General features: G+C 61.1%; 2 protein-coding genes across 5 annotated transcripts; both read left to right on the top strand.

Moving 5' to 3' along the window:
- The first annotated feature begins 205 nt into the window (after window positions 1-205).
- Window positions 206-5,351, top strand: HSF4 (heat shock transcription factor 4). 4 transcript variants are annotated; one of them, XM_008509203.2, is made up of 13 exons: window positions 206-703; window positions 1,301-1,409; window positions 1,499-1,626; window positions 1,726-1,850; window positions 2,116-2,191; window positions 2,337-2,401; window positions 2,921-3,023; window positions 3,268-3,409; window positions 3,636-3,759; window positions 4,255-4,360; window positions 4,455-4,520; window positions 4,678-4,747; window positions 5,037-5,351. In XM_008509203.2, exons 1-13 carry the CDS (start codon window positions 581-583, stop codon window positions 5,186-5,188), a joined length of 1,389 nt encoding a protein of 462 aa, XP_008507425.2. In that variant the 5' UTR covers window positions 206-580; the 3' UTR covers window positions 5,189-5,351. The 4 variants fall into 4 exon arrangements, with proteins under 4 accessions (XP_008507425.2, XP_008507420.1, XP_070468248.1 ...); XM_008509198.2 differs by having other exon boundaries at window positions 3,282-3,409; window positions 3,532-3,759; XM_070612147.1 differs by having other exon boundaries at window positions 464-826.
- Window positions 5,293-9,490, top strand: NOL3 (nucleolar protein 3). Its single transcript, XM_070612178.1, has 5 exons — window positions 5,293-5,606; window positions 5,937-6,098; window positions 8,496-8,798; window positions 8,937-9,242; window positions 9,342-9,490. The coding sequence occupies exons 3-5, from the start codon at window positions 8,504-8,506 to the stop codon at window positions 9,347-9,349; spliced, it is 609 nt and encodes a 202-aa protein (XP_070468279.1). The 5' UTR covers window positions 5,293-5,606; window positions 5,937-6,098; window positions 8,496-8,503; the 3' UTR covers window positions 9,350-9,490.
- The last annotated feature ends 115 nt before the right edge of the window (window positions 9,491-9,605 follow it).

The raw sequence follows: 9,605 nt of genomic DNA on the forward strand, positions 1-9,605 counted from the left end.
CTCTAAGGGAAGGGCAGGGAACCGGCAGAGGCCCGAGGAGATGTCAGGACCGGGGTGGGAGAGATAGAAACCACAAGGTACGTTGTACAGTACTGTTGCGGCTGCGGGCGTCAGGGGCGGAACCTTCCGCATCCTTGGAATGACAACGCCCCCAGGGTTCCGCGGGAGGGTGCCAGCTTTCCCCGCCTCCGCGGCTCCTATCTGCCCACTCTACCCGGGGCTTCACTGTGCCCGCGGCCATCGCCCTCTATGACTTTCCCAGTCCACACCAGGCCGGCCACGGGCCATTTCTCCCTAAAAACAAAGGAAGAAACAGCAGGCCCGAGGAAGGTAGAACTCGAACTCAGATCTCCGTCCCCACCGCACCCTTCCACATACATCCGATCCCAGCCTGCCCTTTCGGTCTGCTGGTGCTGCGGCCGCGGTCTGAGCCCCGCCCCGCCGGTTCGCACGTGGCCCCCACCTGACCCGGCGCCCGGAGGCGGAGTAGGGCGGGACGGGCGGCAAACGCAGCACTTTCAGCGGCTTTGACAAGCCCGCGGCGGCCGGGCCGAGCGCTTAGCGGGGCCGAGACTGCGCCATGCAGGAAGCGCCAGCCGCGCTGCCCACGGAGCCGGGCCCCAGCCCCGTGCCTGCCTTCCTCGGCAAGCTGTGGGCGCTGGTGGGAGACCCGGGCACCGACCACCTGATCCGCTGGAGCCCGGTGAGGGCTGGGGCCCCTGACTCCCTCAGTGGTCCCCGGGATCCCTCTACATCAGTGAACATCCATGCCCACCCAACCCCCGCCTGGGACGGGGCTGTGGGTCCCTGGATTCAGCCGTCCGAGGTAGTTTACCTTGGAGGGGATGTGCGAGATGGAGGGGAGGCGACTTCCTCTGGGCCCAGGAAAGGGTAGGAGCCTTCTGGAGACCTAGAGTCCGAGGGATCTTCGAGGTCACTTAGTTCCCACCCCACCTCATCAGACAGATCGGAAAACAGAGGCCAGGAGAAGGGAAGAACTGGGTCTGGTTCTAGCTCAGAGTCACATCGCGGGTCTGGGACCCGTCCGGGGCTGGAACCCAGGTCTGGCCTCTGCCAGTCTGGGTCGGGCTGGGGTAGGAATTCACTGTAGTCGATCCAGGCTAGGCCTCAGATCTGGTTCTGTCCTGGCCTCGTCCCATGTCCTCGTGAGCTACAGGCCCGCTCCCCAGGGTGAGTGCGCACGCCAGAGCGCGGGCCTGGCCGTGGGCGGGCATCGCTCACAGTGTCGTCTGGTCTCCGCCCGCACGGTGGATGGGCGGGCGGGCGGCATTCTCGGCAGAGCGGGACCAGTTTCCTCGTAAGCGACCAGAGCCGCTTCGCAAAGGAGGTGCTGCCCCAATACTTCAAGCACAGCAACATGGCGAGCTTCGTGCGGCAACTCAACATGTGTAAGTCCTTAGCGCTGGGGGGGAAGCTGGTGTGGGTGATTTGGTGAGCCGGGATGGGGCCGCTTATGCCCCTACGCCCCACTCCCTAGATGGTTTTCGGAAAGTGGTGAGCATCGAGCAGGGCGGCCTGCTCAGGCCGGAGCGCGACCACGTCGAGTTCCAGCATCCGAGCTTCGTGCGCGGCCGCGAGCAACTACTGGAACGCGTGCGGCGCAAGGTGGGAGAGGCCTGCAGGAACCAGTAAACCCCGGTGGAGGTGGTGGGACGGCTGGCCATTTCTATTCGACTCCGACCCAACGGTGCCTCCCACCTTCAGGTGCCTGCGCTGCGCGGCGACGACGGCCGCTGGCGCCCCGAGGACCTGGGCCGGCTGCTGGGCGAGGTGCAGGCTTTGCGGGGAGTGCAGGAGAGCACCGAGGCGCGGCTGCGGGAGCTCAGGCAGTGCGGGGGGAGGGGGAGGAGGAGGGTGGGGAGGGACAAGGGGGATCTGGGCGAGAGGACACTGGCCACCAGGCGGTTTTGGGCAGCTCCTTCCTCTCTGGTGCCTTGGCACCTCCAACAAGACCATTGGGCCGAGCTGTGGAACTCTGTTCTCTCTGGATGGATGATCTTCCGCGTGGTCTTGGGTTCAGGCCTGCCATTCTGTAGGGAGTGGTGACTGGGCAAACTCTCAGATGCCTCAGCACCCTCCCACACCTTCCCCTAGGCAGAACGAGATCCTCTGGAGGGAGGTGATGACGCTGCGGCAGAGCCATGGTCAGCAACACCGGGTCATTGGCAAGGTGTTCCTCTCCCCCTACCCCACTTCTCTCTCCCACCCCCTGGACACTCTCACTCCTCCCAGTCCTCAATCCCACCTGGATGTGCCTTTGGGGCGGGGGCGGGGCAAGATCCAAAGTATGGATTAACCCTTTGCTTCCTCTTCAGCTGATCCAGTGCCTCTTTGGGCCACTTCAGGCGGGGTCCAGCAGCGCAGGAGCTAAGAGAAAGCTGTGAGTGAGAAAGCCAGGGAGCTCATGCCCCACTCCTTCCAGGACCCTCCCTGCCAGAGGCCCCATGCAGGGACCCCTCCAGAAACCCCCTCACCATGAATCCTCACTTTTCTCCTGTGCACTACAGTTTTCCTCACCCCATGGCCATCTCCCCAACAGCCCCCTTCCAGGACTTTCCTCCTTACCCCCAGCTCCACCACCAAAACCCCCATACTGAGATTCCTCAGTTCCAGGACTTTATCCTCAAATTTCCCCCTCTCCCCCCTCATCCAAAAGCACCCCAACAGCAGAGGGTCTGGGGCTCAAACTATGCTCCCTCCCTCCCCTCTCTACCCTCAAAGGGCCCCCATCTCTGGGGGGAGCCCCTTCTGCCTCCAGCATGTGACTGATGCCCTGGCAACAGGCCTCAGCTCTGCTGACTTGGCTGCTGGGGCCTGTGGGAGGGAGGTGGTGCAGGCTGAGGGGCATGGGAGATGAACCTCCCCAGCCCCCTGCCTGTGCCCCGGCCACCCTATACAGGTCTCTGATGCTGGATGAGGGGAGCTCATGCCCAACACCAGCCAAATTCAACGCCTGCCCCCTACCTGGTGCCCTCCTGCAGGACCCCTACTTTATCCAGTCGGTAGGTTTTTGCTTCTCCTCCCTTCCCTAGGGTACAGGTGGGCTGATGGAGAGCCTATTCCTTTTCCCCATTCCCCAAAAAGAAGATAAGATGGAGGCCAGCCTTCCCCTGAACCAGACCCAGGCTCCCCAGCACAGAGTGAGCTGGGGATCCCTCCTCAAACCCTCCCCCTGGGACCTGGTCCCCGGGGGTACTGGTTGGATTCCGGCTCACTCTGTGGCTAGGGGTGAAGGGCTGGGCCTAGTCTTCTACTTACAGCCCCTCCCAGAGACCACCTTGGGCCTCAGCAGCCCTCACAGGGCCAGGGGCCCCATCATCTCTGACATCCCAGAAGACTCTCCATCCCCTGAAGGGACCAGGCTTTCTCCCTCCAGTGGTGGCAGGAGGTAAGAGGGACAGGGGCTGCCCTCTGGAGAGCCTGTGGGGAAGGACCTGGCAGCCCAGATGGCTGTGGGGGTAGGGGGAGAGGTCAGTGCCAGGGTCTGGTTGAAGCTTTTCTCTGGTACAGGGAGAAGGGCCTGGCACTGCTCAAAGAAGAGCCGGCCAGCCCAGGGGGGGAAGGCGAGGCCGGGCTGGCCCTGGCCCCAAACGAGTGTGACTTCTGCGTGACAGCCCCCCCACCACTGCCTGTGGCTGTGGTGCAGGCCATCCTGGAGGGGAAAGGGAACTTCAGCCCTGAGGGGCCCAGGAATGTCCAACAGCCTGAACCAAGGGGTCCCAGGGAGGTACCTGACAGGTGAGCAGAGAGCCCTTTCTTGACTGTGAGCCCTGTGTACCACTTTTGCAGATAGACCAGCACTAACTAGCCCCCTGGAAACTTCCCAGCCTTGTCTGCCCCTTGGTGGTGGAGGGGGAGGTTGATCTGACCTGATCTCTCAGAGTTGCTCTAAGGAGTACAGCATCAGAGACCCTTGGAAAATGGAAACATCTCTGTGGTAGGGCTCAGGAATCTGCATTTTAATTGAGTTCATTAGGGCTGTTGTAAAGATTGTAAAGTACACAATAGTTTAAGAACCACCGGTAAGCACAATTGCATAGGGAGGAGACACATCCCAAGATCCCAGTGCCACAACCCAAACCAGAGGCACTCTCCACGTGCCCCTCTATGTGTGTGGGGTCCTCTGCTAGCATTTTCCAGATGTGGTCAGATTTAGATCCTGATATAACCAGCTTCCCTGGGAACCTAATGGAGGGTGGGTACTGCAGGGCAACAGCAATTCTCTGTGCACAGGGGGCCTCTGGGCCTGGAGAGGGGGGCCCGGAGCCCAGAGAGTCTGCTGCCTCCAATGCTGCTTCGGGCTCCCCCTGAAAGTGTGGAGCCTGCAGGGCCCCTGGATGTGAGTACACCTTCAGCAAGGCAGGGGCATGGGGCTCGGTGGGGTCGAGCTGTGCAGCCTGGGGAGGGCACCATTGATGCAGAGATCCCCCCAGGTGCTGGGCCCCAGCCTCCAAGGGCGGGAATGGACCCTGATGGACTTGGACATGGAGCTGTCGCTGGTAAGATGGGGGTGGGGAGGGCAAGAAGATAAACTGCATTTAGGGGTTGCTGAGCAAAGCCCCTTGGTCCATGGCTGTTCTCTCAGCCCAAACCCCAGCTCTCCTCCCCACTCCCCAGCTCTCCTCCCCAGCTGCTTCCTGGGGTTCTCCCTTGCAGATGCAGCCCTTGGTTCCAGAGAAGGGTGAGACAGAGCTGGCAGTCAAGGGGTTAAATTCTCCAGGCCCAGGTAAAGATTGTGGTGACTCAAGACAGGGGGGCGAGGGCTCATTGGCCTGAGCTACCTTGATTGGGTGGGCTGGGCAGTTTGTGTTTTGGAGGAAAATCCCCTGAGTTCAGGCTGCCCTTCAGAGAGCTACTTAAGCCCACCCATCCCCTCACCATTGGGTGAGAGTGGAGAAGTTGAGAATGGATGTTTCATCCTAACTGACCAGAGGGCAAGGCGGGTGCGGCTCTCCTTCCCCAAAAAAGGAGGGGGAACCTTTTCTCCCCGCTGAGCACCACCCTACTCCTCCTAGGGAAGGACTCCACACTGGGGGCACCACTCCTGCTGGACGTCCAAGCGGCTTTGGGAGGCCCAGCCCTGGGCCTGCCTGGAGCTTTAACTGTTTACAGCACCCCTGAGAGCCGAGCTTCCTACCTGGGCCCAGGGGCCAATCCCTCCCCGTGAATCTGGCTCCACTCTGAAGCCAGCCTGCCGAAGGGGCTGGCCAGCGGCAACACGTCCTTCTCGGCTTCCTGGCGCCCCCTGGCGGAGGCTGAGTGAAGCCCCTTGTACTCAGCGGTCCCTCTCCATTCCCGAGCCCCGCACATAAACCGCATTTTTTTCTGTGTTTCTGGTCTCTTTTCTCTACCGACCAGGGAGCACAGAAGTCATGGGTGGGGGGCGACTTTGCATTCGTAGAAGCGTCCAGATCCCAAGGCTTTAATGGAGGAGCCCTTGGAGAGCAGAGGTGCTGGGGGAGCCCGCCTCTGGTTCTCCTGCTTAGGCCCGGATCCAGGGCTAGAGCGTGGCCGCTGCGAACTCCGGGAAGCGGGGGCTTTTGGGTCACACCCAGCTCCGCAATGCATCCGCTCTGTGATCCTGGGTAAGCTGGTCCCCTTCTCTGAGTCTTATCTGTGACAGGCAGAGAAGGGTCGACGAGAGGATAGGGGTAAAGCGCCTGGGAACTCCCAGGCCCAGAGTGGGCGCTGGGTACTTGGGGCCGCGGGCCGAACTACCTCCTCCCTGACTCATCCCGAGCGCCCGGGGTGGGGAGGGAAAGCGGACTCACGTACCAGGCTAGGCGGTGCATGGCCTCTGCGCCCGCCTCCCCCTGTCGGAGAAGAACGCCCCCTCCCCCACTCCCTCCCGCTTCCCGGCAGCCCTGGCCGCCCCGCCCCCGCCGCAGCTGCTGCCCCTACCCTACCCTGCCCAGCCCTTTCTGCCTTGTCATCTGCCCCGCCGAGGCTCGACCCGTGAGTGGGGCCGCCCGGAGCGCACCGGACCGAGAGCCCCACCCCAGCCGGCTGGAGGAGGGAAGAGATACTGAGATTGGGCGGAATCCGAGCCCCACCACTACCAGCCGAGGTCGAAGGAGGTCTGTGAGCCCCGCCCCTCCGCAAGACTAGGTCTGGGACTGGATGGAGGGGAGATAAGCGGAGCCATGCAGTCGCGCATGCGCAAAAGTTCCCGCAGGTCCCCCTAACCCTGGTGAGGAGGGGGCTGAGACCCACCCCCTGCGCCTCGTACTTGGAGCGGCCCGATGCTCTGGGAAGGATCTGGCCTGTGACCGGGGAAGGACTGGCCGCGACATAAGTATTCACTTCTGAGCATTTAGAATCTCAGAGGGATGAACCAGACCAGCTGGGGTCTCTGCACCCACAAACAGACAAAGGGCAGGAGTTGGCGTAATGGGAGGAGGCGGCTAACATGAAAATAACCCGGGAGAAGGAGGGGCCAGTCTGATCTGCCCCCTCCCTCTCTGCACCGTACAGAGTAGGTTCTGTCCCCTCTCGCTTTCTGCACCTGTGTGATTGGTGGGGCAGTGTTTGGAAGCCTCAGCTAAAGAGGGCAGAGGGTCCATGTGTACACAGTGCAGTGATGTCAGCGCGGTGGTGAGGGTATATACTATTCACTGACGGACACACGAGATGCCCTTGGGACATCCAGGCACTGGGGTGGACAAGGGGACATTTGAGTCTTGGTGGATGGGTCCACAGCATGGAGAGAGGGAAAGGGTATTCTAGGCTTAGGGAATAGCATCTGCAAAGGTTTAGAAGTGCCAGGGGCTTGGCGGGTTCTCCCAGCCCTGAGTGGTGGAGGAAAGTGTGGGAAAGCCTCGCAGTCAGGGGGGTGGGAGGTGGCTATAGTGTCCAGGCCAGATAGTCTGGATTCTTTCTGATGGGCAGTGGGTGGTGGGAGACAGGTGGTTAGGGCTGACATTCTGCTTGGTAGGAGACCTAGTTGTAGTTTAGACTGGAGCAAATCAGATTCCAGTTCTGCCACTTGGTCTTCTTCCTGAGCCTGTCTCCTCATCTGTAAAATAGGGACAATAAATCTTACCTTAGAGAGTTGTCAAAGTCATTATGCTGTGGGAGTGGTAGGAAGGGAGTGAGAGGTACTCAGAGAGACTGTCATAGGAGATGAGGTGACGATGGTGGGGTTGAGAGGGGGATGCTGTACAGACTCACTGAGAGGAGGAGGAGCAGCATTTGTCACAGATGGGACATGAAGGGAGAAGGAGGGACAGGGGTCAGTCCTGGTCTCTGCTCAGTGGCCTGGGAGAGGTGTTGACACTTCAATATGGCTAGGGGGGTGAAATAACCAGGGAGGCATAGAGAGACCTGGGAGGCAGGATGGCGGCTAGAACCAAATCTGCTCTCCCAGACCTAGAGCTAGGGTAAGGAGGTAGAGGAGGGACCCCAAAAGGAGGATGAGACCCAAGAGGGTGCTATGTGGACAAAGCCAAGGCCCGGGGAAATGGGCTGAGAGAGGGAGTGGTCCAGGGCCTGACCTCTTTGCCCCTTAATGCCAGGGGCCTTTGCTGCCTGGGTCAGGCCACCCAAGAGGGGATGGACCATTGTCCTTGGTTGCCAATAAATGGATAAAGCAGATTAGCTTCTGCCTAACACCTGCTATTTGCTAGAGACAGTGTTGTAAAATGGTTGGATCCGTGGAGGGAAACAGTAAAAGTTCGGCAAGCATTTGTTGGTAGCTTTTATGAGTTGGGCTCTGGGTTCTTCCAGATGAAGCAAGAGGTGGCTGTGAGTCATTCCCAGGGCAGCAGGGAGACAGTTGGGTCTCAGGTGATGTCAGGAGATGTTGGTCAGAGATCTTGGTTGAGGATTCAGGTACCCCTGCTCAGGTATTAGAGGACCAGGAAGGGCCATGAGACCATGTTGGGGTTGCAACATGGTCGTGGCATTGGTGAGGGGATGCAGGGGCAGGGCCTCTCCTGGAAAGATGAACCTCAGAGTCAGGATGAGGTGTCTGGACCTCCTCCAGTGGCTGAGAGGAGCGGGGGAGGCTCGCACTTTGTGCTCTGGGTGCAGAGGGGATTCTGCGCTCTGCGGGGTCTAGGCCAGAGGTGAGGATGAAAGTGGTGAGGATGAAAGAGAAATATTCAGCAGATAGGCTGGAAAGGACGTGACTGCAAGCTGGTGGGGAAAGAGAAGCTAGTTTGGATAAACTGGGTCTGAACAGATTGCAGGAGCTGCAGGCAGCTAGGGCTCAGGAGGGAGGTTCTGGCTGGGGAGAGCGGTCAGAGAGTAGATAAGGGTCCTGGGAGAGAGTAGAGAGCCACAGCTGACGTTTAGGGACCGAAGAAGCCTGAAGAGGAGACAGGACAGAAGCGGCCAGAGGAGGAGGAGGACAATTAGTCCTGTGCTGCGGCAGCCGGGGGTCGTTAGACCTGGCGGTGTTCACTGGGGCTCTGGGAGAAAAGTCAAGGGTGAGGGAGCCACGGCCCCCACTACTTCTCTCTCCTTCCATGCAGCCTCCACCATGGGCAACGCGCAGGAGAGGCCGTCAGAGACGATCGACCGAGAGCGGAAACGCCTGGTAGAGACGCTCCAGGCCGACTCGGGGCTGCTGCTGGATGCGCTGCTGGCGCGGGGCGTGCTCACCGGGCCCGAGTACGAGGCGTTGGACGCGCTGCCTGATGCCGAGCGCAGGGTGCGCCGCCTGCTGCTCGTCGTGCAGAGCAAGGGCGAGGCAGCCTGCCAGGAGCTGCTGCTCTGCGCCCAGCGTACCACGCGCGCGCCGGACCCCACCTGGGACTGGCAGCACGTGGGCACTGGTGAGCGCGCGTGGGGCGTGGCTTAGGTCAGAGCAGGGGGCATGGCGTGGCGTGGCGGGTGGGGCACAGAGATGGGCGTGTGCAGAGTAAACCGCGGAGAGGTAAATTGAGCCTGAGACGCTCCCACCTCCTCCCCAGGCTACCGGGAGCGCAGCTATGACCCTCCTTGCCCAGGCCACTGGACGCCTGAGGCAGCCGGCTCGGGAACCTTATGTCCCGGACTGCCCAGAGCTTCAGAACGCGACGAAACTGGGGGTCCTGAGGGCTCCGAGGCAGTGCAATGCGGCGTTCTCGAGGAGCCCGAGCCAGAGCTGGAAGCTGAGCCCTCTGAAGTAGCTGAGCCAGAGTTGGAACTCCAAATGGATCCGGAACCAGAGCCCGAGCCTGAGCCCGAGCCCGAACTGGAGCCAGAGCCGGACTTCGAGGAGGGGGACGAGTCTGAAGGTGTGAGGCTGCGCAAGCCCAGCGCCAGGTTGGGGGGAGGCGTGGCCTGGGAGGCAGAGGGCGGGGCCCCACCTGATTGACCACTCCCCCCTTCTCCAGATTCCTGAAGACCAGAACGCTGACAGGCCGCTCCCTGCTCAAGCTGGATGGGACTCGGGATACTGCTCTGGCGGGGTCCGGCGCCAAGGTTCCATCTGGCCCAGTACCACTGGAAGTGAATAAATTCCAGAGGCTCCGCCTGGGCTCTCTCTGCGATTCTGGCTCTTTGCCCAGGAACCAGGGTGTGGATCCCTCTGAGTCCTAGTGACCTGTGCCCCGCCACCCAGTTCTCAGTCCCATTCCATCCTCAATAACGCAAGCTGC

This window comes from Equus przewalskii, chromosome 3, assembly GCF_037783145.1.
Source record: "Equus przewalskii isolate Varuska chromosome 3, EquPr2, whole genome shotgun sequence".
In the NCBI taxonomy this organism is placed as follows: domain Eukaryota; kingdom Metazoa; phylum Chordata; class Mammalia; order Perissodactyla; family Equidae; genus Equus; species Equus przewalskii.

What these genes read in the sequence shown, in the direction of transcription:
- HSF4 (XM_008509193.2), top strand. Translation starts at nt 581, where the DNA reads ATGCAGGAAGCGCCAGCCGCGCTGCCCACGGAGCCGGGCCCCAGCCCC. An exon ending in GCAGGAGCTAAGAGAAAGCT is followed by an intron (nt 2,402 to 2,920) that starts GTGAGTGAGAAA and finishes CACCCTATACAG; the next exon opens with GTCTCTGATGCTGGATGAGG. An exon ending in CCCTCCAGTGGTGGCAGGAG is followed by an intron (nt 3,410 to 3,531) that starts GTAAGAGGGACA and finishes TCTCTGGTACAG; the next exon opens with GGAGAAGGGCCTGGCACTGC.
- NOL3 (XM_070612178.1), top strand. Translation starts at nt 8,504, where the DNA reads ATGGGCAACGCGCAGGAGAGGCCGTCAGAGACGATCGACCGAGAGCGG. An exon ending in CTGGCAGCACGTGGGCACTG is followed by an intron (nt 8,799 to 8,936) that starts GTGAGCGCGCGT and finishes CCTCCTCCCCAG; the next exon opens with GCTACCGGGAGCGCAGCTAT.